This window comes from Dromaius novaehollandiae, chromosome 2, assembly GCF_036370855.1.
Source record: "Dromaius novaehollandiae isolate bDroNov1 chromosome 2, bDroNov1.hap1, whole genome shotgun sequence".
Lineage (NCBI taxonomy): Eukaryota > Metazoa > Chordata > Aves > Casuariiformes > Dromaiidae > Dromaius > Dromaius novaehollandiae.
In genome coordinates this window covers 54,008,728-54,036,613 of record NC_088099.1, presented here as the reverse complement: position 1 = coordinate 54,036,613, position 27,886 = coordinate 54,008,728, and the positions used below count along the sequence as shown (strand labels likewise).

The 27,886-nt window shown below is 35.7% G+C and overlaps 1 protein-coding gene across 5 annotated transcripts in view; it reads right to left on the bottom strand.

Moving 5' to 3' along the window:
* BBS9 (Bardet-Biedl syndrome 9) overlaps positions 1 to 27,886 on the bottom strand; it is a 319,236-nt gene that overhangs the window by 222,663 nt on the left and 68,687 nt on the right. For 4 of the 5 annotated variants that reach the window (XR_010387693.1, XM_026100770.2, XM_064506543.1 and 1 more), the window contains 7 exons: positions 25,425 to 25,527; positions 24,383 to 24,487; positions 22,269 to 22,283; positions 17,776 to 17,916; positions 16,070 to 16,165; positions 11,258 to 11,430; positions 9,847 to 9,999 (listed from right to left, as the gene is read on the bottom strand). Coding sequence is in view for 4 of the 5 variants with exons in the window: in XM_026100770.2 (XP_025956555.2) it covers positions 9,847 to 9,999; positions 11,258 to 11,430; positions 16,070 to 16,165; positions 17,776 to 17,916; positions 22,269 to 22,283; positions 24,383 to 24,487; positions 25,425 to 25,527 (786 nt within the window). In the remaining variant the exon portion in view is untranslated. The remainder of the gene's footprint in view (positions 1 to 9,846; positions 10,000 to 11,257; positions 11,431 to 16,069; positions 16,166 to 17,775; positions 17,917 to 22,268; positions 22,284 to 24,382; positions 24,488 to 25,424; positions 25,528 to 27,886) is intronic. The other variant, XM_026100771.2, reaches the window with a different exon arrangement.

Below are 27,886 nucleotides of genomic sequence, written 5' to 3'. Positions count from 1 at the left end.
ACATAATGACTTTTATTTGCCACTGACCGCATATCACCAGTGATCAAAGTGCTCCACACATTGCGAATGTTAAAATAATTCAGAGACCTACATTCATGTGTTTGTAAAAGATTTAAAAAATATTTTTACTTAAAATATTGTAGATTCCAACACTTATTTTGCATTGTGCCTCTAACAGATCAAGACTTACAAATAAAGAACCTAGCTTCCTAAATCAGTAGATGAAAGTGAGGTAAAAGAAATGGGAAGGAAGTTGTTTATTCATTTAATATATTATATGCTAGATCTGCATTAGTATTAACTGTCAAGGAAGTAAAATGCTGACTCTTACTTAAGACACATAATGCTGAAAAGACATGTTTGGAAACAAGACTGAAAACTAAAATAAAGATGTGATGAATTATGTGTATGTGTATGTATGCATGCATATACATCCACACACAAATATGTATCCATTTGTACTATTGCCTATAAATTGCCTGTTGCCTTCCTAGACCTATGTATTTGCCTTTTACATCTTTGTGCTGCAATCACTATGGAAATATCAAAAGAAATTACTGTATCTAACAGGCAGCTAACAGCCCAAGGCCACCTGGAGGATTTCCAGTTCCCTAAAACAAAAACTGGCTGATTCTAGTGGAGTCAATTCAATCAGGTGATTCTGGAATGAAGTCACAGGAATCAGACTTGATACCAAACGGAGAAGTCATTTGGCAGCTAGGGAAACCTTATTCTGGGAGTGAAGAAAAAAAGGAAACGAGCAAACAGAACAGACAAAGAGGGGAGATTTACAATTCCTTTCAAAACGCAGTAACAAAATCCTTCTCTCTTAAGAGATGAAATTAAGTTAGATATTTCCACGTATGTCGCACTGTTTTCCACAAAGCTATATGTTTCACGCAACCTAACAACAAAATGCACGTTTGTGCATGTGCACATGCACATGCAAAAATTCCATTACAGAATTTAAGTGTGACTTGCTTTAAATGTCATATATATATATATGTATATATATACACCCTTCATGCCTGGAGAAATTCAGTAACTACTCTTCAGGGCAAAGTCGAAAGAGCTGACACCAGTTTGAGGGACAAGGTAACTGGACTCCAGGAACCTGTAAGAGAGATGCCAGATATGGGACTGAATCTAAAGCACATCCCTAAAGTCCCAGAACAAGAGAGTATCTAAACTTCTACTGTCATAGCATCTGACCAGAGAAAGGTCGAATGAGATCTACAGAGAAGGCTGCAGAGAGGTGCAGAATTGTTCTAAACCAGCAGACTGTGAACCATATCCAAACTGGGAGCTATATAACTACGTTAGTGAAGTGCTATGAATAAGGGGCACTGGTATGATTTTTGTTCAGCACTGCACAGGTGCAAAGCATCCAGATGGCAGTTTGTTCACACCTAGCTGGTGTGGAATACAGGTGAAGCAAATGTGTGACAGTTCGTCCCCAGTCATAAAGACGAGCCCTTAAACAGTGAGCCAGAATCCGATGTTTTATAAATCAACCTCACTGGAATAAGGTTCTGTTGTGAAAACTGATCAAATGTGTCAGACGAAAGGAGGATAAAATGTGCTTGCATTTGGATATTTGTCAACTGTTAACTGGAATACTGGTTTTCCTTTGAAGTGCCCAACCTTCAGAGAGGAAACCAGATGATTCAGAACACGACTCAGAATCAACGAGTTATCTCAATCTTGACAGTGATATACACCCCAGAATGATTTTGCCTGATAGTATCAAGTATTATTATAAAACGGACAAGAACTGGCACACGCTACTTTAATATTTAAAATACTACTTGACAAGGTTTCAACATTCTTGCTTCTTCGCAAACCACAATAAAATAAAGATTTAGCATGCATGATCAGCAGCACTAGGGTGCAAATTCCTCACAATTGTCTTGTTAAAAAAGATGTGCTCAAAGGGATCCTAACTTTAAGTTCCTTTAAGCATTGCCCAAAAATTCAGATTAATTACACATTCTGCTGAAACCTCAGGAAACATAAATATTTAGTGCACTTCCTATGGCCTCCTAAATTATGTTCATGGATACAAAAGATTTGCTTTTTCTCCATACATTTAACTTTGAAGGTTTATTGTATCATAGCTTTCTCCTTTTGGATGCTTTTCTAAAAAAACATTTACTTAATGCTTTTCCTTGCGCTGAATGTTCTTTATGTGTGTGTATTTTAAAGTAAACTTAAATAAAGCTGCAAGTCAGATCCTACATTCTTTAATCAGGTGTTGCTCTAAAATATCTCTTTCTTTCTTTCTGAGAAAAAGAAAACTGCTAAGTTAGCTTTAGAGTTGGTTGTTTAAATGTCAACTTTTAAGACTAGGATAGATCCTGCCATGTGGCATGGCTACTCTGTGTCATTCTGGAAACAACAGGGGTATTGACAGGCTCTAGAAGGAGCAGCCAGTTGCAAGAAGAATTTTCCAGAAACATAGAACAAACTTAAGGACTCCTAAATACCAGTCCTATGCTGTGGCATGAAACTGTGAGCCAATGTCAGCTACAATTTGGTCCTACCTTTTAGCAGCTGGCATTAATTCACAGCACAATTGCTTAAATTCCATCTGAAGAACATGCAATAATCCATCTGTTTGTTTAAATTAAGCTACAACATAGAACAGTTTTATGATGCAGTTCAAAAAGCTCTGAAAATATTAGAGGCACCTCTCTTAAAACCCCTCTGTTGTACACAAAAGAGGAAGGGGAACTCCTATGACATTACTAATTAAAAAAACAGCACATCCATTTACAGAAGTCTGACTTCCAAATGCCTTGCAAAAAACGTTTGTTCCTCCAGCAGTCACTACTGAAACCTCAAGATCCCCAGCAAACATTCAGGGCAAATTACTGAGGTGGCTGTATTTCTAAGGGAGGGCTCAGATCACATATCTCAGGGAAAAGACGCTTTATCCACAGATAAAGCATTTTTGGTCACAGGTGATAAATTCTTGTACAGCTTACTACTGTACGAAGAATTAAAATGGATCTTCCTGATGGAAGTACCTTCCTTAGTCTAAATGAGGAGTCATGGTACCTTTAATTGGAAGGAATTATGTTTGTTGACCACTTCTAAGAGACTGATGGAGAAATGCTACACTGACTTTCCAATGTTGCTAGCTATAAGAATGAAATAAACAAAATGGGAATGCTGAAGGGAGAACAGATGAGGAGGGATTACACTGAAATTAGTCTTTTGAAAGAGTGTACTAGTTCCTACGCCCTTTAAACAGCAACGTGTGACCACTTCTCCAAACTGATGGGCTGTTTGAATATTCTGTCCCCTTGTTTCAAGCAACAGAGTTTTTATGAAGTAAAAAACTCCCGAGTGTGTGAATCTCTGTGAGCTGCAATTCATATGCAGACCTCTTAAGATGCAAGACCAAGACCAATCAAGATAAATATACAGCATATTCTAAAGAAAGCAGAAGGAACAGAACTGGACGACTTTGTTGCAGAGGAAGATCTGAAAATTACCTCAAAAGCCATTTTATTGTTGTTTGCAACCAAGTATTTCTGTGAGACAAACTTTTCAGTGATGACGTAAATCAGATGACCACAACAGAGCAGAGAAAGAGAATTAGGAGAAAACAGATGGAGCTGGCAGCCTCAACTAGTTCTATCAATTCTGTCTAGAACTATCCTCCTGCTAATGGCAGGAGGATATTTATAAAGTGCCTTAAAGGAAATTTATAAAGTGCCTTAAAGCAAGAAAGCTGAAGTGTGTCAATCAAAAGATAAAGAACCACTGCTGTAGTCAATGCAGTTGTTTATAAGCCCAGTTTTCTAAGGTTCTGCAACTGTGCTGTCCTTTCACATCAGACTGGGTCTGTCAGCCCATTCCTAGTAACTTTTGATTCCTGTGACCACTACCGAATTTACAGAGAAATGAAGACCCAGAAGTCAGTAAGTTCCTATATACTTTTTTTGTTTTTTTAAAACTAGCAAAGCAGGAGGGGAGAGAGACACTGCCAGCAGTCCCACTGAGACAGAGGCAAGAATCTTGACATTGTCCATCTTGTTTGGTTAGGCGGCTACTGCCAGTCAGCACAAGTGCTCTGGCTTGACAGCTAACACACATGCAATAAGCAGCTGCAGGTGCATTGCTGGGGCCAAGACTAAGTATTGAGATTTCAATATTAGAAAACTCAAGGGAGCTAGAGATTTTACGGGGGGATGGAGAAGCCTTACAACGTGGGAAAACCTGAGGAATTACAACGGTGGCATCAAAGAATAGGAAGGGAGATAGGTTTACAATGGAAGTGTAGGGATACAGGACATGAATCCGTTAGCTTCATGATTTGTCTTAATTTTACAACATTTTACTGTAATGCAATGCAATGGAATGTAGTAGAGATTGCTTTGTCATTTCATTTCTTAAAGCATGAATACAAGAGAAGACTGAACAGTTCAAGTACATCAGATTGGCTGAGCAACAGTTAGTAACATAGGAGAACTCCACCCCACATTTCAAATCCATCCCTCCTCTTCTTTCCCTGAAAAAGGAATAACCACAGTAATCTTCTAAACATGGTTATTGGGTGAAATACAGCTTAGTACTAAACATGGTTAGTAGTATGCAGATTCACTGGGTTAAAATCCATGTGGGTTGAAAGGAGAAAGTGAACTTTCTGATGCTTATGATCCTTATTGTTAATTCCTGCTTGTACCAGTCAAGAGTCAATGTATGGGAATTATAATTCCAGAGCAATCACCTGCAACTAACTGCCGAACTATGATTTTTTAATATGACAGAAAAAATACTGGAGAGATTTAGATCATTAAATTACACTTTCAAGCAATAACATGTCTCCAATAAGTGAGCATTATACAAAGCTCAAACTGTTTACAACAGCTACCATAAAACTTGCTGAAATCTCATTTCATATTTAAAGTCCTCCTTTAAGCTACAAAATGTCTGTGCAATCTTAACTGCTGTTCAGTTGTTTACATATTTATCTAATTAAATTCTTTTCTTAGAACATGAGCAAGCAGTGTATTTGATTGAAGAGGTAATTTTTTTAACTAGTGCTCAAGAAACTAACTCAGACATGCAAATGGCATCTGTTGCAAACTGATTTTCCAGTATTTTCATAGTGTCTTCCTATAAATCACTTGTCATAAGAATGTCATTTCCTTTGTCTAATGTACAAGACTACTGCTTTGTAATAGCTTTTCCTTCTAAAGGAGAACACCTTATGTAGCTGTTAACTGTCGTAATATTCACTCAAATCTATTTAGATCTATAACATTAATTCAAAAAGACAAATTATAGGAGATAAGATTAAATAGGAATATAAAAACAAACAAAAGCCTTTCATTGCTGCCGACACTGAAGCCTGCTTATATGTTTCTCTCTTATTGCAAGGACAAAAAGATTAGGCTACGGTTTACTTATAATGAACCCATTAGTAATTTTATTGTAGCACTGCACACATCCTGCCTTGGTGCTCATGTACAAGGACTAATAGAAAAATTAGCTCACAACTAGAAATGCATTTTACCAGAGAATCAAATGCAGCCTGAATAATCTTCTCTGGCTTAGCATCTATAGCTTTGACAAACATATATGTTATACACCTACATATACATCTCAAACATACAAATTTGCTTGATGAAGTTGAACACCTGAAAATTAACATTTGCAATCTACTTCAATTGTAGAATTCAAATGAGCTCAGCAATCAGCTTAGCATTAGCAGTGTGGCAAAGGAAAAGGACTGTACAAAATACGTTTAAAATAGATATCAAACACAGACAATGAAGTTATGGGACCTGAATAATCATCATTTGATTTGTATTAAAAATGCTACACACAAAGGTTATACATCTTCTGCATAACTATTTTAATGCAAAGCATGCAGTAAGGGGCACCTTATATCAGTGTAGATTTGGAGAGAACATTACACCTACTAACCCATGATAGTAATTCTATCAAAAAATAACACATATTCACATAGTCCCAGTTTTGAGGATTCTGGGTGGAAAAAAGACTTTTAACCAATAACTAATCAAATCTCACTAAGTGTACTCACAAAAAATTCTCACTAAAGGTAAACTCCTAACTGTTCTAGACGAAGTAGTTTGGAATACACTGTAGAAACACATATGTGCATTTGCCATCTGACTACAAAACCTGATATAAAAAGTAACAAATGAAGGCTTTCTTTTGTAAATAATTGATTACTTCAGTGAAAAATGAGGGGGACAAAACGATTCAAATTATTTTCTCCTCTTTAAACAAAATTTAACAGAAGGGAAGAGATGAGATTCTTAGACACAATGATAAGCAATGGAATAAAAAGAATAATTTCTATCTAATGTTTAAAATGTTTTTTGTAGGATTTCTCATCATGTCTATTTTATTACAAAAAACTTAAATCTTTTAGATTACTTTCACTGAGGGTTCAATTCAAATTGCACTGAAGCCAATAGGAGCCCTTCCACTAACTTCTATGGGGTATGGATTGCCATTCTTCATTGAATGCATCCTCCAATAAGAAAGCTACCAAACAGAACCAAACGTGCTCAGAACAGACTTTTCCAAAAGAAAGAAAAAGAAAATATGTTTGAACAGTTCTTATGAAAATCAGCATTCTCAAGAAACAGTAATGTTCATTTCAATGTCAAGAAGACTATAGGCTTAAAAGAATTTTTGGAATGAGATTTTGTACTGTTCATATTTATGCAGCTTCATTATTCCTTCTTTACCAAAAAATTATATGCTGTATTTTGAATGCTTTAAATATTTGTGTTAGATATACTTGTTCAAATAATAAAGATAGAAGATGAAACTGACTTTTAAAAAGGAAAACAATAGAAGCAAGGTCTTTTTCAATGCATAGGGAATACATACTCAAGCAACCACACTTCATCCAAATAGCAAAGAGGCAATATTAAAACCTACCACAGCATTCACTTCCAAAATATATAAAATCTTGGGGTCCCTACGGTAATTACTATTTTACTACATTTTGGTTTGTGACAAAAACAAAAAAAGTCCTGCACTGTACAGAGAATCACACAAAAGAAAATGACAAAATGAATCTACCAAGGAAAATCTGAGCTTGCATAAAATAAAGTTTTAACAAATATGGAAAAATGTAAACATTCATTCTCTGAAATCTTTTTCCCCTCCCAACCTTTTTTCAACTACAGTAATAGTAAAAACAATTTTAAAAAGCACACAACAGTAGTAATTAAAAAGATCACCCATCTGATTTTGGTTTGCAGGACCTTTCAAATAAAAAAAAGGCGAGGACCACCCAGGGAACTACAGGCCAGTCAGCCTCACCTCGATCCCTGGAAAACTGATGGAACAGCTCATCCTGCATGCCTCATCTCTAAAGCACACAAAGGATAAGAAGGTGATCAAGAGTAGTCAGCATTGATCTACAAAGGCGAAATCATGCTTAAACAACCTGACAGCCTTCTACAATGAGATGACTGGCTGGGTCAATGAGGGGAGAGCAGTAGATGCTGTCTACCTTGACTTTAGCAAGGCTTTTGACACTGTCTCCTGTAACATTCTCATAAACAAGCTCAGAAAGTGCAGGATAGATGAGTGGACAGGGAGGTGGACGGAGAACTGGCTGAAAGACAGAACTCAGAGCGTTGTGATCAGTGACGCAAAGTCTAGTTGGAGGCCTGTAGCTAGTGGTGTCCCCCAGGGACGGTGGTGTCCCACAGGGACCAGGACAGGTGTCAGTACTGGGTCCAATCCTGTTCAACTTATTCATCAGTGACCTGGACGATGGGGCAGAGTGCACCCTCAGCAAGTTTGCTGATGATACAAAACTGGGACGAGCGGCTGATACGCCAGAGGGTGGTGCTGCCACTCAGAGGATGCCACTCAGGATGGAGAAACAGGCAGAGAGGAACCTCAAGAAGTTCAACAATGGCCAGTGTAGAGTCCTGCACCTAGAGAGGAATAACCCCAGGCACCAGGACAGGCTGGCGGCTGACCTGTTGGAAAGCAGCTCTGCAGAGAAGGACCTGGGGGTCCTGGTGGAACAACCAGTTGGACACGAGTCAGCAGTGTGCTCTTGTGGCAAAGAGGGCCAGTGGTATCCTGCATTGCATTAGGCAGAGCACTGCCAGCACATCAAGGGAGGTAATCCTCCCCCTTGACTCAGCCCTGGTGAGGCCACATCTGGAGTACTGGGTCCAGTGCTGGGCTCCCCAATACAAGAGAGACATGGAGCTACTGGAGTGAGTCCAGCAAAGGGCTACTAAGATGATCAAGGGACTGGAGTAATTCTCATAAGAGGAAAGGCGGAGAGAGCTGGGCCTGTTCAGACTGCAGAACAGAAGATGGAAGGGGGATCCGAAGTATCTGAAGGGAGGGTGCAGTGAGGATGGGGCCAGACTCCTTTCAGTGGTGCCCAGTGATAGGACAAGAGGCAATGGGCACAAACTGAAACACAGGAAATTCCATCTGAACATGAGGAAAAACTTCTTTACTCTGAGGGTAACAGAGCACTGGAAGAGGTTGCCCAGAGAAGTTGTGGAGTCTCCATCCTTGCAGGTATTCAAAAGGTGTCTGGACACGGTTCTGGGCAACATGCTCTAGGTGACCTTGCTTGAGCAGGGGGGCTGGACTAGATGATCTCCAGAGATCCCTTCCAGCCTCAACCATTCTGTGATACTTCCAGAATGTACATCTATATCAACTACATGACTTTGGTCATATTGTCAGACCTGATGTTTCAACTCAAATGCGTAAGAAAACCATCAAGCACATCCCAGTTGCTTTAAATTTAAAGGCAACAGGTATGCATATAAAAAACAGACTCAAGAGACCCACTTTATTTAACTGATCTTTGGAGCTTGATCTAGTTGTGCCATTTCAAAGTGCTAAAGAATCACTCCTCTGTCAACAATACCTAGTACTTCAAGTAAGCAAAAAAAATCACTTTCACACTTAAACCATCTCATGGTACATTTAATAACAGTAAAGATGGAAATAAAGACAAATTTAACTCTTACAGTAATCATACATGGAAGGGTAGTTTTTCTCTAATTTGCAGAATGGTTTTCCTAATTCAAACAGTAAAAATGTTTTTCCTTAACACCTTCATTTTTTTAATTGTCATCATATACAAATGCAACAGCATATAGTCTTGTTTCCAGTAAGGAATCTAACTGTGACACAACTTCTCTAATAGGACAAGTTAAAAAATATATATCAGATCCTCCAACAGAAATGTACAAAATGCCATAAAGTGACTTCTTAGCAAAGGGGATGCATCACGGAACAAGGGTTATTCTAAAGCACTGCAGGGCTGAGGTAGGAAAAAGAAAGTTTGTTTTTCTGTCCTTCTTGTGTACTCACAGTATAGGGATGAGTTAGGAACGAATTGGAAAAAAAAAAGTTATTCTGCAGCTATTGCATTCTGAAATGATTAGAACATAAAAACCTCCTAAGGAAGGACATGGTGAGCCTCAGACTATTTTGTTGTGAATGTTATACCAGCCAAACCATTCTACCAGTTTACAGTGTACCATAAAATATTTACACAAGCTATGAACTATAAAATATTTTCACATGAACTATAAAATATTTACACTATCAACATCAGTTAGGAAAGAATGATGTGCTGTCAAGCTGGTGTGACCCAGGAGTAAAAATTTTGTGGTTGCAGATTAAATAAAACCATTGCAAATCATCTGGAAACTTACAGGGAATATTATGTTAAACAAATTACTGCTTCCTGGTCTCTTGGATGGTAAATGTAACCAGGAAAGCATAGCTTACATGCTTTAAACTAAGTTTTACCAACAACATACAGAAAGTTTAGGTTCACAATCAAACTGCACTGACCTCTCTAAATGTTCCTTCTAGCAAGGTGTCCAGATGTTGAAGAGGAGCAGGAGTTTTGTCTTTGAATCGTGTCAGCAGTCGCCGCTCAATAGCTCTAAACTGTACAGCCCTTTCAGATAACAGCTCCTGAAATTTTTCAGCATTCAAACGTAGCTGCAATTTAAGGGTTTTCAAGAATTCAGATTAAGGGTCATATACATGATATATGCACATTTCTAATGATATGGGAGAAAAATAATAAAATTCTTGGGAGAGTACGTATTCCTTCAAACGTGATTCTGTTGCCCATGCCAGTTTCATATCAACATGGTTAATTTCAGACTCTTCATGAAACAACAGTGGAAAAACTATCAGTTGCCACTGAAATCACAAATAATTGTTGACAGCCACAATCTGTAATAATGCACAAGAATGTCATCAAGAAGTCTAATGACAAGAGTGAAATTTCACCACTCTCAGGGTGGATCTCTCAGGGCTTCTCCTTGTCTTGGCATGCTATTTATGACACATCCACACAACTTGGTAGATGGGATAATCACTGCATTAGAAAATAGATTATTCCCTTTAATATAAATAGAGTATTAAGTTCTGCACTGATTGAATGATCATCTTTTTCTGAGGTGAAACACTTTTTCCTTCTTATATATATTGATCAAGTATGGCAACCAACTCTCTTAAAATGTTCACAAAACTTTGACAAGACTGTATATCAAATGCCCAGACAATGAGAATTCCTACTTTATAATCACCTTTTCAGTTTCTAGTACATGCTTCTGTAACACAAAAATCTCTTAATAAGGGTGAGTCTCCTTCAGGAGAGGCTTTTCATTGTCATCTGCATGACCAAACAGGCAGGCAAAGATAATTCATACGTTTCATACCTCATCTGGCAAATGTGTTCATATCTACAATGATGGTTTTAGAAGGGCAGCTAGTATTTTAAAATCTAAAGGTACGTTTTATATAACTACTAAGATGATTCTGCTGAAACAAATGTTCATGACTTCATTATTATAGACTAGTAAAATAGCCTATGACCAAGGACAAATTTTAGAAACAATTTTACAATTAACATGATGTAACTGAATGAAGAACCTATAGCTTCTGTACACAAAGGCAGTGAACTAAACAAATACCCCAATTTGTATCATTTGCAGACTACACATAAACTACTTGTGCTTGCCAATCACAAGGGTTGTTTCAAAGGCAAGACATACTCTGCATGCTAAAAACTAAACAGAGAATTAGATCTTTTCCAGCATTATCTTAGATACAGCTTTCTATTTTCAAAAGGCAGTTAGCTGTGTGCCACAGCTATGCAATTTTAACCTAATTAATCTCAGCAGTGACTTACAAGCAACCTTGTACTGGGGAAACTATTAGTTAGCTATTCATATATTATGTAACATACCTCAAAATGTCGATCAATTAGTTCAAAATATTCTTGCAGGGGAATTGAACCAGAAAAGGTACACACAAAGTCTTTGCAATTTTCCTTCTTGAAATGTTCTTCAAGTCTAAGGGTGAGCTCTTTTGTGATTAGCCATAGGTCTTCTAACTGATCACTCTGGATTCTGTATCGTTCTTTAAAAATAAGATTAAATACAAGACTAAATGTGTAAATTTAAGCCATACACATTCACTATATAATATACTTTAGTTAATACAGAGAAATTTAATACAGTTGTTAAATACATCCAAAGTCTGTAGTAGAGGTTTTAATAAGGGATACTTGTTCAATGGTGCTAAAGATACATTTATATTTTATTCAGATAAGATAGTCCTAAATACCCCCTCTTTTATCCTAACTTTAATAGGTAATTCTTTGTAGCAGACAAGTAAGTTTTTAGGACCCCAACCTCTCTTGTTTCCACAAAAACCTTTGAACTCTTCAGTCTGATGTAATACAGTTTTCAGAAAGATTACCTTTAAATTCTACAGTCTAATTCCATAACTCTTAATGACACATAATAAGAAATATTAACATACACATTTTCTTCCTTTTCTTGAGGGTATGAAAGTATTTAATGCTTCAGGATTATTTACTGCAGAATATGGGCCTGTTCATGAAGCACAAAAACTATGAAGAACTATCACAATAAGGAAATAAGGAAACAAGAGATTCCTCCAATATAAGGAGAATTACTGGATGAGAAAAAGTCATAACAACAGACTGTCACCAATTCTCTGCCATAATATGCCCTCAATGAGCTTTGGTTGCCAGGCTAGGGGCAGAGTCAGGATCAATTCACTTTGGACCAACAGGGAAGCAGAGCATCCTAAGCAGCTGACAGTTGTGATAACCAACCAACCCCAATCCAGATAGAATTTCTTAATTGGAAACATAGTTACAAACAGTTCCCACACAGTAAGTTTGTTAATGTATTTGCATTACATTTCTACTTCCTACAATGGCTTTTGGTAGGAAACTGTTACTCATTCAGGAGTCATAGGCAACAATACTCAGTTTTGTTAGTGCAATGCTTCACTTCAGAGACAGCTGATAGTAGTAGGTGATTTCTATCTATACAGTATACAGAACGGTTTTGTAAAAGTGGCCTAGGATGCTGAAGAAATGAAAATGTCAATACAATCATAAATTGAATTGAAAATAAGTAAGTAAATAAATACTCTTTAGCCAATGTTATCTGTCCCATCAAATTCACTCAACTTGATACACTTTAATGAGCTTCAAATTATCTAACTAATGGCAAGACACTTCATTTCTCTTCTGTTTCTATTTCATATTTCAGTTTCCAGGAAGTCAGAATTAACTAAATATTGACAGGAAAACACTGCTGAAAACCATGGTAGTATAATAATAATAATTTTTTTTTTGGTCAGACAGACATTTTTTAACACTTTTGCCATATGTCCTTTCATTATGCATCTATCAATATCTTATCCAAAAGGAAAGAAAAAATGAAGCTATGATGAAAAACAGTTGTTGGGATTATTGATACAAAATAGTTTAGGGGTTTTTTTCCCCTTTGTAATAAGGTTCACAGCAAAATCAAATGAACAAAAATTCTTTAGGACTTTAATGTACTTATTTAAAATTTTCTCAACATTAGTAATCCAAGATTGTTTGACATGACCACTGGCATCATTCCCAGGATATGCATTTCACTGAAGAGAGAATGACAAATTCTGTTTACAGTGTAACAGGAAAAAAGCAAGTTTTGTTTAAAAACCATGTCTGTTAAAGAAAAGAACTCCATCTGCTAAAGATACCATTTAACCTAATATCTACTTTTTAAATACTCACAATATAACAGCTGGACTTAGTTGGATATATCATTGTATTTTACCTTAAACGATTTTTCCTTATGTGAAATTACCTCAGATATTTTCAGACCAAATCAACAGTCATTCCATTTATAATTGATGTAACTAATACATTAATGGTTTAAAATGGATAAAACTAATTTCCTCCAAAATGCATATTCAGTTTCCATACATTGTTTGTTGGTCAATACAAACACAATCTAATTTTACTATGGCCCAAGTACAGCACTGCTGTCGTTTGCTTTACGTGATCTTATAGCTCTCAAGAAAAAGACAAATTAGGTTTGGGAACTGTAGGAAACTGAGAATCTCTAGTTATACTAAACACATGCTTTTATACAGAAATACAATGGAAGCAGTAAGAAAAATAAGTGGGCTTCTGCTTTTCCAGTGCTTTTATAAAAACAAACTAATTTATGTTAGCCTTTTGTCAAAAAGCTTTCCTACAGAAAATTACAATACACTTTTTTCAGAAAATTCTCAGAGAGAAAAGCAGGAGACTCAGAGGAGTGCTAATAGGTTACAAAGACTTTCAACACTACAGCAGGTAGTTTAAGTAATAAAACCTGCAATAAGAATGATTATTTGCCCTGCCAGTAGCTTATCTGAAGGAAGTCTAGAAGACTCAGTTCAGTTCTCAGCAAGGAAGTCCTTATCACAAGAGAAAACAATCATAAATAGCAGTCAAGACTTCTTCACACTTTAATTCAAGTGCAAAACTTTCAAAAAATTTCAGCAAACAACTTACACTTGAATTAAAGTGCAGAGCTTTTAAACATTTTAGCAAACAAAATCTCATGGGCAAGCTTCATTTTAACATATTTAACTGTCAAAATGAAGTTTAGGCTAGGCTACTTTTCAGCAGACATTTTGACAGGTTGAAATATCATCCTCAACTACTACACTGTTTAAAATGAATTAGCTAATGCATCTAAAAATAAATTTTAAATAGATGTCACGATAGCATCCTTGTTTGCAGGTTCTGCGGTGAAACCCAGCTGAACCTGGAGACTTTCATTGCTGTGTACAATCCTTCCCATTCAGAAGTTAAGGTCTATTGTCTGGTATTGGTCATGCTATGAATAGCCTCCATTCACAAAAATGCTCTGCTTGTGTACTACATTTTTTGCAAATGATTTTGTAAAATTTTTAGAGTTTTATTTAAATAACATTTCAAACAAGCAAAACCCTCTGAGAAATTCTGTAACTAATGCAATGCTTGAGGCTGACACTGGGAACAGGCCACTACATGGAAGGTGGCATCAAACACCTCATTTGTTTTCTAAAGGAAGGATTCCCAGACAAGAGAAACGAGTAATCACACTAAGAGAAAAACAGATATTTTACCTCTTCTTTTTAAAGCAAACTTCACAACTAAAGCAGTGTGGGAAAGTTTACAATAAGACTGCATGTGTCATTCCTAGCTAGTGAATAAATAAACCTGAGAGGAAAAGCTCGAGTGTTTTGGTGGAAGAACTGAAAGTTATGTCCCCACTAAAAGTTAAAATATGTTCATTACATTGACACAAATTTGTCCCTTTTATAAGCATCAGATTTAGCAACTACGCAAATCAAAATCCAAGAAAATGATTTAAATCATCATTCAAAAAGAAATAACTATTTATAAAACCTTTAAATTCTTTAGTTTCTAGAAACTATCACTGCATGTCTAGCTAGTTTAAACTGTTTAAAATCTACTGTCTATTTAAACAAATATTAAAAATCAACTACAATAAATCAAAATGCAAATAGTGCATACACAAACTAATAAAAATGGATTTGAAACTTAGAAGTGTAAAGTGATTCCTGGTATAATGAAAGTTCTTTAATAATTAATCTCCAGATGGTTTCTATTTTTAACACATTTGATTACATTAAAAAGGTATTAAATATTATCCCACAGTTTACAGCTGACACCACTAATATTTATATAACCCATCATGAATTTTGAATTTTGAAAACACAGTGAGGCAGATTATTTTTATTTATATTGAAAGACTTTCACATCAACAAACTAGATTCTTATCTCTCACTCACTCAAAATAGTTTTCATAGAGAATTCATATAGTGTTCCATTTGAACTCTGAGTAGCAGGTATTTTAGCTTTGCAATTTGTTAGTCTGATGTATTAAATGAAGACTCCATGGCATGGAAAATGCTAAAACACTTGAACTGATTTGGTTCCAATGCACGTGCCAAGAAAGAGATTAGCAAGTTGAGTAGTTGCACAAGGCTACTCCATAACTCTCCAAAATTAAGAGAACCAATTTTTTAAAGAGTACAAATGCAAAGGTGGTTGGAACATGACCACCAAATTCACAAACCGCTCCAATACAAGAGACACTGAACCAGGTAACAGTATAGCTACATATATGTTTGTGCATTCCATAAATTTGACAGAAAGGATATTAAAACCACAGTCCTAGATTTACAAAGGTATTTAGGCATCTGTAGAAAAATACCTAGGTGGGGTCAGATGGCTAAGGCCATCTCTCAAAGTCAAAGATTACTGAAAATTTGTGGGGAGTTATTAGTCCTTTTTGCAAATTCCAATAGATGATTACTTCCAACCACAGGGGTTTAAATACCTTTGAGGAAATGCGGGTTTTTTCCGTAATTATGACGACAGTATTAAATTCTGAATAAAGACAGTGTTAAAAGTAAAAACTTGAAGAAAATCCAATTTCTGCAGAGACTTATCACTGTAGCATAGCATACTCTAAGTATGATTTTTGTTTAGTTTTAAAAGTTTGTGACTTCCTAGCAACATTACTGGATAGTTAACAGGAATTGTTAAGAAATGGTTTATCAACACCTTGAAAATCTTGTGTAAATTCCCACACAGAGATTAGCCTTCCATATATGATCCATATTGTCCTTTTGTGGCCTATCATCTTTTACATTTTATATTTAAATTAATACTGATACCACTTACGTGATGTTTTTGAAGCAAGAAGAGTGATTTTTGAACCAGTTAAAAACTGAAATCCCAGAGCATTGGACTGGTCATCTTCAGATTGATCAGCAAAGTCTAAAAGAAAATTAAAAACAGTTTGCTATAATTCAACACCAGTATACACCAAACTTCAAGCCATAGCAAGGATTATATCAAGCTTTGCATGAGCAACCTAAGAGCAGCAATCTGAACAAGAAGGTTTTCCAACTCAGAAGTAAGGAATATCACAAGTAGTTTGGTATACACTTCCTTCTATGGAACTGTTGTTCGTTCACAGGCAGGAAACTGAGCCACCCTCTCTTCTCACATCAAATTGCGTAGGTCTGGCAAAGGTCACTTTTTGAGAAGTTCAGCTGTATCATCTAATAAAAGTAGTGAATTCTGCACAGCCCAAAGAGACGACCACCTATGATGGATGCAACACTGTAGCTCTCCTTTAGCTCAGACGTCTATGCAAAATTATCATTATAAAGTTTAAGCGGCCCCTAGACTTTAAAAGCTCTGCTTTATCTTCCAGCATACAGGGCAAAAAACATCTAGCTTGCTAAAATTAGCTACTCTGCAAAGCTCTTGCCTGCCCATTCTCATTTAAATTCTATGTATTGGACCACATCTGGTTAAAAAAGCTCAATTTTAAAAAGCACCACATTTTTAAAACTACTACAAATCACATCTCTTCACAACCTTCCCCTAAAATAACCAAACAAGGAGTAGAAGAGATACGATTCCCATTAAAGAGCACACCAAAAATCCAAAGTTTCCTCACAGATCACATCATAAACAGCATACCTCATATTTCTTTTCCATCACTGAAAACAGGATGAATAAAAATCAGAATATATTAATACCTCCTTCTGGAACACAAAGTCTATACTTTGTGTTATATTTTCAACAATAAATCCCTAAGTTAAAAATAAAATGTTCTATTTTGAGAGTATCTCTAAACAGAATTTCATAATGCAACACATTTATTATCATTTAGCCATAACAGAAACCTATGACAAAAACCCAGAAATGTAGGCCTGTAAAAAGAAAGTTCTTCAATTATTACTTATGCTTGAGGGAAGTGTTACAGAGCACATACATATTTGAAAGAAAAAGGTATGTTTACTGTCAGAGAGACGAAAGCCAGGCTACAAAAAACTCACGCCCAGTCCTCTGATATCTCAGACAAATGTATTATATAATCTTTTCAGAAATGGCTGCAGTTCCACTTTAAAGCTATTACATTAAATTTGTTGGCCCCTACAGCTCTCATCAGAAGACTGTTCCAGAACCTTAATCCTCTAAAGTTAAGAAACTTAAGGGTTTCCAGCCTAAATTTATTCACAATCACTTTATAAGCCCTGATTATTCATTTGTTCTTGTGCTAACATTATCATCCAGATCAAAGATATACCCCTAAAGTATTTACTGAAGGCAACTGTATTCCAGTTTTTGCCTGTGTTTTGTTAAGCTAAATTACACATTTGTGTAAACAAATCAGCAGTTTTGCCAGAAACAGATACCATACTAGCCAAGATGGGTAACCTACCTTGAAATGTTATTCTACCATTTCATTCAAAATTTACTTTTAAAACATTCTGATATTAGCTTTGTTAATTATTTAATTACTCCTTATTGGCAAAAGATTCCAGTCTGAGTTACTAACACATCTCCTCTTATGGACATATTTAAAATCCTACCTGGAAAAATGGTGAGCAAACTGACAGGAGGTTTATTGGTATCAATAGTTAGCTTGTGGTTTGCTGTTTTTGAAGGTTGAGCTGGAAAGCAAATTAATCTCAAAGGTAGCCTGAATTTAAACTGTGCAACTTTTAGTATTCCTAAAATGAAAGAACATACAGATTTATTTTTTCATATGCATATTTTGAATTCAAGATACTTCATACTACTATCCTCAGAGGTGTAACAATGAATTTTTTTAATGCAGCTAAGGAACATGCTAAAAAAAAAAAACTACATAAAACTCTCAATCATTGTTAGCTTTCCACCTAAAATACCTTTAAACTTGACCACTTTTAATTACCTTCTCAAGTGAACATTTTAAACTGAATGTGAAAGAAGCATCATTACCCAAATGCATTGCATACCTGTATTCACACCAATTAACATGCAATAAAGATTAGCAATAGCTTAATTAAACCTCTAGACAAACAATTCTACCTTCATGACAGATGGCTGCATCATTACTCTTGTTGCTTTGAACACAAAAATGAAAAATTTGTTTACATCATGATTACAACAAACTACAGGCTTGTTAGGAACACACATCCTCTTTGTTTGGGGGTGTGGGGGGGGTTGTCTGTTTGTGTTCATACTCTTAAGTGAAATCTATGTAACCTTCCTATCAGCTACCACAAGTTTGGAGCTTAGAAAAAGTGTGTCTAATAGATACTATTACTTACGCACTGATGAAAACTGCACCAGTTCTTCACGGGCAGATATCAAAAGCTATTTTTGTATACTGCTTTCTTTCTGACATGTCATAACAAAACAGTGGCATGCTTCTACCCAAACTATCAGCCAGAAACATGCCACAAGGACTTGACAAATTAACAGGCCTGTGGTGCAAACAATACCACAGGCATTAGTAATTATCACTGCATACTCTGCAGAGATATTCTTTCCAATTTTAAATAACTCCTCATCTCTTTTCTTGGGCAAAAACTTCCTATTTTTACCAGGATACCTGCTCATGATCAATTTGATAATAACGTTTTTAAAGCTGACATCCCACAATCATTGCCTAACAGTAGTAGCCACTCTTGTATCAGTGAATCTTAAGAGCACATTAGGGGGAAATCACAACCCAAGTTAACAGCCTTCATGCTGGCAATACAGAATCCAAAAGGAGCTGAAAGTTACTGTTTTTTTCAGGGAAGACAGAAAAGAATACAAAACAAGATCTGGATTTAATGACTGATGCTGTTAAAGAACCTGGTAAGTTCTTTTTTACTTGCTTAAATACTGAATTACCCAAAGGTATGTTAAATGTTTATCTCTCAACTGATTATATGGTAATAGAACAACTGTAGAAGACCAAACTAGTTACTGTCTTTGGTATTGGGATGTCCTATCAGATGTAGTTTTATCAGAATGGTGCTGGCCACAAGAGAAAAGAGGAAGTTGTAACACTAATATTTAGAAAACATGTTCAATACAATTAGTCAAGAATTTGCACAAATATAAGCAAATGCTTATCTATGATTCCTGTCAGGTCAGAAATTGCAATATATGAAAAATGGAAATCCTAAGTGCTATGAAATGTGGAGTGCTTGCTCTTTGGGACAACCAGTTTTTATTGGGGGAGGGGGGCAGGAATGGGGCAGCTAACAGGAAAACATACTGGTTTGTTCATGTACAGACACCACTACAGGTACAAACACTGATAAAATTGAAAATGGTATTAACGTCATAGCAACATCACTCAATCTCTTCCACACAACCCAGGAAATTCAAAATCCCAACACCCACCTCAGGCCAGCAGAAGTTAGAGTACATTTTTAGAGAGAATAAAGTTACTCTTCATGGATCATATGGGGACAGAAATGTCATGTGCTATAAAACTGACAGCGATACAAAGGTCATCGGGGATGTAAGTTTAGAAGACTAGAATAAAAATACTCCCTCTCCTTACATTTTCTTTTGTTCTTTCCTTCACTGATCTCTTGCAAAGAAGAATTATTTCAAAGACTTGTCTGGGGGAAAAAAGTTACTAGAAGACTAAATACAAGACTCGGACTCAATTCATCATTCTGATTATCATAGTTGTCAATTCATTAGTGCTTTTGGCTGGCTGATAATGCCTCCAAGTAATTATTTTGAAGGAGCTTGTAAAAATCAGTGTAAAACCAGCAGAAAGCTCAAGACAGCCCCTCAAAGCTAGACTATCCCTGTGCTCCAAGAAGGATCGCTGAAAAATATTTCGAAATAAATCCATGACATTTCAGAATGATTTGTCCAACTATCTCTTCACAATCTAATGCGAAAATTAAAACCTTTTCTTCTTAATGACAATATAACAAACATCTTGCTTATTAGTAACAAAATTATCCAAAATATTTTGAAACACTTTTAAATATAAAACAGTGTTTTTCTTCTTGTTTCAAATCAGCTTCTCCTTGATTGCCTGTTCTCAGTCTGCCTCATCATAAAGCATAATTTTTCAACATTTCAGAGAAAATTGAAATCAAAACTAAATCTGATAATACTTTGCTTTGAGAGAGGGGACAAAGGATATTTCTGGTCTACAAGAGTCCAAAATAAATCTAACAAAACAAAATCAAAAAACTCCAGCAAAATTTATCATTAGAGTGAAAAACTCATATTCAGAAAACCTTTCAGAATGTTTCCTTGGGACTGCTAGAGTAATTTTAAATGGAAGTAAGGAAATCCAAAGCAATAGCAAAGTCAGGGAGCCAGAACTTCCTTAGTCCTTTCCTGTTATGTCTAGTAATCGATCTTCCTTCATCTACAGTTGTGATGCATTGCACATCATATAATTTTAACACTGTAATAATGGAGAAGAAATCACATAGAAACCTTTTTTTTTAGATTCTCTTTGCCATGTATAAAAGTAGAATTCCTACTCTGACATACAAATGAATCAGACTATCTCATAATGTTACTATTATATTTAAAGACAGACATACTATGTGCTTACCAGATGAAAGTAATAACATAACTACATGCACTGTAGTTAAGCTTCCGCTTCCAAATTACTGATGCATTAATCTTAATTACGTCTACAATATGATATCAGATGTGTATGATAAAAGAAAGTCAAGTTCAGAACTGCAATGTGGGATGATAAGTATTCAGAGAATTCACGCCTCTTCTATTATTGATTATACTGACTTTAACTAGCCCAGTGCACGTCACACTAACGCAAGCACAAATTTTGCCAGGGATAATTCTATAAAGTTCACTGTGCTCCACAATATTCCCTTTAATATTAGTAGGTTTTCATCCTGAGTACAAGTTTCTTAAATCAGAGAATCCAAATCTTCATTTTCAGAATGTCACCCAAATTATATGCAGTGATTTTTATATATTTTACACATTTATTCTATATATTTTATAATAATTTAATTAGTTCGCATGGCAAAAATCTGCCACATAGTGACAGCCATTCTTGCCAAGAATAGTATTTTGTTCGAGATGGTTCAGCATCTACTTCCTGTATAGTATCTTGAGGTCCCCTGAAATATCCAGAAACCCGTAGGAAAGGAAGTGAATCATTAAGACAATAATCTACTTTTTCATTTCTGCTACGCTTGTGAGAGCATAAGTGTTGAAAGACAAGACTCAAATATACATCTATAAATACACTTATGTTCAGAAGAAAACTGTAAAACTGAAAAACGTCCTTTCAGTTGACCCCTAAATCCATCACAAGCAATGTTTTACCCCCCAAGTGTGATAGAATTTGTACCTAATATTTTTTAAGTCAGTAAAATATTTCCTACTGAGACTGTTGTATACCTGTACACAACTATATTTCAAAACTCCCCTCTTTTCAGCCTGCCAATATGTAAGCTACTTGCAAGAGCTAAAATTAAAAGACAAAACAGGACTGGAAAGGTATCACATCTATGACAACCACAGCTAAGTTTTGTGCTGTTATTTTTAATCACCTGGAAAGCAATATTTTAGCTTGGATTAAGATGCTTTCAAAAGGAATTGGAATTAATAGATGTTAGTTACATTATTCTCAGAGCTACTTTTTCCAAGCAGCATAGCATTAACTGCAAATCTTGAAAGTTATTTGTGTTACACAAAATAAAGCTACAACTTAGCTGCCTGATAAGTTCTTACTGAAACCTGAAAAAATTGCTAAAAATGTGGTAAAAAAATGACTATAGAATTGTGTTTTCCATTTTTAATCTCAAAGCACAAAACACTTCATATATTGCAAAATTCCTGTTACGTATGTGAAAGCATAACATAATTCACTGAGAAATGTCATTATTTCTTTCTATTTTCCCATGGGTAATTTTCCCATGTCTAAGCCTCATTCACTTTCAAATTTCTCCAATATTCATCTTTACAGCAGCATCAAGCCTAGAACAGTAGAACAGCTTGTAGGTAAATTAACAGCTCACTCCCAAATCTGCTTTATTCAGTAACTGCTCTCACTCTTAAGACAATTCAGACTGCTTTTTCGTTCACTCACCTTCGGGATTGAGCTCTACCATTTAACCAGCAACAGGAAAAAAGAAAAGAGAAATCTATTAACAGTTTTTTTTAAAAAAATCTTAAGCTGTGTTTGTAAGTAGACAAATACAGAAAAACATAATATTAGCCAAAAAACAGTCATAAGACCATGCTCATCAGCCATGCAACCCCATCCAAATGGTGACTCATATTAAACTTCAGCTGTATGAATCCCAAAGAGTTACATGCAAGACTAATTTGGCTACAAATATAGGTATCTTGATTAAAAAAATGGAGGAAAAAAGTCTCTATTCAGATAAAATGAACTCATAAAAAGCACTTTATTTTTCTGTTTTAGTGTATTACTTAAAGATTTCATTGCCTCATACAAGCAATGTTAGCACCGGTGTTGGTACGTAACTGAAGAGAATTATCCCAGCTTAATAATTTCAGTGAATATCTAAAATTTTAATAAGATACTAACATTTATGCTTCTGTATTTAGAAGTCTTGCAAATTCTACCATTCAAGACAAGCTTTTAAAGTTACTTCTGCTTCTGTTAGATGTCATGTCTTCTGGAGACTTTTTGTATGTTTGTTTTGCATTTAAAGACTCAAACACACTCAAGTGAAAAGATTTTGTTACTCCTCTAACCAAAAAGGTCTACAAAATTCAAACTAATATCTAAAATATAAGCATAACTAATTTTGCCTGAAAGAAATAATAATTCATTCATTTGCAGAGGGAAAATAACATTTAAGTTTCATACAGTGGTCTTGCAAAGCTAAAAACTACAGAAGCAAAAACAAAAAGCACACTTCTAAGATCAGAAGATCCAATACACTCAAAAGTATACTATCTATACAGATGCACCACAGAAGCAGTTTGAAGCCACATCACTTTATCTGGGACACTTGTGAAGGTAGAGCAACTCAGTCACAAGGAACAAGCAGTCTAAGAAACATAATACAGAGGGACTAAACTGCACAAGTTGTTTGTGCAGGCTCTCAAGAGAAAGGGAAGAACATCCTTTAACTTCCCACCATGTACACATATCTGTAAGTCTAGCCTAAAGAGGATATGATCAAGTTTTACAAAAAGCATGAGTTTCAGTTATGTCAAGATTTAGATCAGCATTTTAATTAGCAAACAGCCTAGCCTATTAACATAAATAGAATGTTTCAAGGAAGAATTGATGTGAAATAAATGCTTAAGTAGAAGTGTATACATAGTATAATGTACTTAAGACCACAACCCACCACAGGGGCTGTAACTCCACATGCATTTCTTTGGTGCAAGCCTGTTTCATGTCACCCTTCCTTTTGTGTAAACACGGAGAGCTGTGCCAGCACAATGAACTGAATCAGCAAATCTAGCTGAGAAATAACTAAGCTGATTGCATGAGCATATTAGAAGAGGAGGTGCAGAAGCAAAACTAGTGAGAAGTGGGGAAAGATGAGGCTGCTTAAGCTGGTTTACGCTGTGTTTAACTTAACAGGGAAGCCCAGCCTGAGTGCAGTTTGTCATGTAGCCTGACAAATACTCAAAAGAGTTGCTGTAGGAAAATGAACCAAATGAGCTTTCAGTTATAGATAGCAGGGTAAATTTACATATTCTATCACTAGGGTCATTACAACATTATTAAATGGAATGACCGAATTATACTGTTTTGGATTAGTTTATTTGTTCAGAATCAATTTGTTCAACTGTTAAAAGTGAAGTGGGGAATAATCACTCCCAATGCTTATTCAAATCCTCTTCCTCTGTGGGGAGGCAGTTATTGTCACATTTGTTGGCAGCCCCAGAAGACTGAATAGTCATAAAGAGGTAATTAACTTCTCACCCCAAGAGGTGGTTCCTTAAAGAGCTGAACAGAAGCAAATTAATGGAGTAGGATGGGGAAGCTTGCACAGCTGCTTCTCATACCATAAACATGATTTTACTTCTACAGAACAGATTGTGCAGCTTAATGATGCTACATAAAATATTAACTAAAACAACTGCTGGATTCTCAGACACATTATTTCTTTAATTACTAGTCCCTTTAAAATACATCAAAAGAAGGTTAAAAGAAATAGGTAAACAATAAGACCTAAAAGAAGGCTAATCAATTTGAAATTTCCAGTGGCTCACCTATTGGTGTACTATACGAAAGCACACCATTTCCTTCGAGTTCTGGCGGAGGACAATTCCCCTTCAAAAAGACAGACAGGACCACGGTTTCAGATGCATCTGGTTCTACAGACAACACAAAATTAAATCAAGTAATAGGAACAAAAGCAACAGAGTTTCTAGCACTTCAGGAAATATTTTATTAAATGATGATAGTCATTTCCATCAGTTCAACCTTTATCAAATCATGGCACATATTTTTTCTGCAATACTCGTTTGTAAAAAGCAAACTAGTCTCTTCAACTCAAAGCCATCTTAAAGCATAGAAAATCCCAAGACAAATGCAATTTTATATTGTGATTTTAACATCCTACAAAACCATCACCCTTTTTCCCTGTCACATGTTGAAGAAACATAAGAACTCTTTCCTTTCAGATAAGAGCAGCAAAGCCCTCTTTCAACAGGGGCCAATACTAGATGCCTCAGGGCAGAAATTGTCTGCAGTCCCAACTGAGGCAGCAGGACACAATTCTCCGGCTTGCAGCTCCATTTACAGTCTTCAAGGTAATCCCACCTGTGGCCATATCAACAGAGTTGGATAAAGGCTAGACTCACCAAGCAGTAAATGCTAAGTTGGGAACATAAGCTGGACTGCCCATAGGTAATCAAGCCTTCAATCCCTGCTTTTAGCTCAACAGTGCTATTCTGCACACACAGAATTGCCAGAATGCCCCTGCACGTTATTGTCTCTAGAGAATAACTAAGTTTCTTTCTCCCTAGTAAAGCTGCCACCCTGCCTCTCCTCACCTGCAGCAACTGCCAGGCATCATACCATAATCAAGGAAGAAGCTTCAGTCCTCCATTTTTCAACCTTTCTACTTTTTCGTCTTCCTCCACCAAATGGCACATAGGAGCTGTGAAGTGCAGGCAGGACCAATATGTAACTGCTTGCACTGTAGTGTATCTGCAAAAATGCACTTGATGGAGGTTGGACTATGTGCTTCAAACATCTCCAGAAAAAGAAATATCATACAATACCTGTAATGGTACTACAATCATTTACCTAAATCATCAAAGACGAACTGGTCGCAGGTCACCGCTAATGGAGCTTGTACACATACTGCCAGCTTTGGTTTCTGTGCAGTCACTCTGCTCTGTATTGTTATCTAAATCAAGTTAAAATAGAATTCTTTAAATGAAGAAACAAATTAATCTCTGTATAGCAGAAAACTAACATAACCAGCAACAGGACTAGAAAAAGAAAAATCAGCAAAATAATTCAGCAATGTTTAAGAAATTCAAAATTCAACTTCAAAACCAATATTTTTCTTTTCTTCTATATTTTCAGCCAAAAATAATGGTATGAAATAACTAGAAAGTCTACAAAAAATGAGGGAATTTCTCACATTTTCTTTATAATTTTAGGCCAAGATAAATTTATGTTGAAATTTAATTAAAATATTTTAATATTTTTCAAATGTCATGTTTGCTTATTTTAATGTAAAATAAAAATATATATTTCCCTCTTTTAGATGGCTAAAGGGAAAGAAAGAATAAAAGCAAAGTTAACCTAAGAAATAAGTTCCTCCAACTACAAAGAACAACACACGGTCTTTTGAATAACTTCAGAGTCAAGTTCCACTTGATTTTTACTGGAAGCAAGTTCTAAAAGTCAATATATAGTATGCCCAGAACACCTAGAACTGTAGATTAAATGACAGCTGAATAAGCTGCAAACCTGAATGTTCCTTGTTGCTTCCATTGCAGAGGGAAATAACTGGCTGCAGAAACAATGCATATCAAAAGAATGTCCTTTACTCAGGTATAAAATGAAATTACTGTGGCTGACCTAGATCTGAACATGGTCTCTATATATCTGGACCACACCAATTATCTATTATTATATGTTTCCTACAGCTGGTCTACCAAAGAGTCATCGCGGGCCAGGTAAAATCAGACTGGGAAAAAGTTATTAAAGCTTTAAAATTACTTGAACGTGAGGAAGTTTGACTACTTTAATTAACTAACTTTAATAATAATTTTGGTTAAACAGCAATATGTTTGGGCTGTAAACAGGCCCTCAGATAATCCTTAATTACTAATGCTTGCAAGTAAGGGCAGGGAAGATCATTTCATATTTACCTGATGTCTCTTTGTAGAGCCATCAAGTAAACCTTACCCCATCTCTGAAATCACGATCTCAACAAAAGGAACAAGGAAGATGAAATTAATATCCTCACTTATGCTGCTGCAAGTAAGCAAGATAAAAACCTGCAAGCATGAGACTGCACACTTCAGAAAATTTATAAACAAAATAGTGACCCTTAAAGTCACTGGTAAATGCCATTTCAGGGCAGTTCCAAAATAATTTTTTTTTCCACAAATTGCTTTTGAAGATAAACTGTATTTTACCTCCCCCCCCCCCAAAAAAAAAGAAGGAAAGAGGGACACATACACATTTTGAAAAATCCATTTTTGTCCTCAGTTCTGAATTACATCAGACTTGAAATAGTTCAGTGAATGCAGCTGCATAAACGCACTTGCATTACCTTTAAGCCAGCTAGCTGGACACTGCCAGACTGCTTACTACAACCTCAAAAATTTCAGTGCAAGCTAATTTTCTGACTATTTATTAACTTTCCAAAGCAGCTACTATACCCAAATTAGTCCCTTCAAATCTAATTGAGCCAATATCTATATGTTTTCCAGTCAGAGTGCTGACTACATCTAATTTATCAGGTTACTTTATGAAGTCTAATTTACACCAACTTCTTTAATGCACGGAAGGGCCATAAACCACCTAAAACTGCCAGAATACTTCATGCTGTGACCATGTCTTTCCTGCCTAAAGCCTGGCCCTCCAAACCGCGTTTTCCAAGGATGTCCTTAAGTAACTGTCTCCGGTACTCAACTGCAGTTAGAGAACCGTTTCAAGTCATGCTTTGCTTTTTGCTGTATATAAGAGCCTGAAGTGAGAAGCTCTCATCCAATAGCTCTTGTCAAAAGCGCATGATTTTATTAAAACTTTTCTGATAGGCCTGCGGCTGTCCCTTTTAACATTTTAATATAAAAATGTGTCACAAATGTTGGAAACTTTTTACAGCGTCATGCATTGCCTGTAGATTTTTTCAGGTGCCATATTCACCGTTGTAACAGCCAAACTACATTTACTATTAGCCTTATCTATATTGCAGAAAACTTGCAAAAGTATTCATATAAACTCACTGCAGTTTAATTCCAGATAAGATTTAATTTTAACACTTGTCAAAATAAAGTTCAAAATTGTTCTCAGCTTGTTCAAATTCAGTGTTCAAGTTCAATTTAGTCTGACGGGAGTCATAAAACAACCATAACGTATTCATATTTATTATTTTAATAATGACCAATGTTTGTAACTTCATAAATAAAGAATTTAAATTCCACTAATTAAAAGAATTTTCCCATCAACTACAATTGATTTTGAGACATATGTGAAGATCAGTTAAAAGCACTTATCCCAGAAAAAATATTCTGCAAAAATTGGAA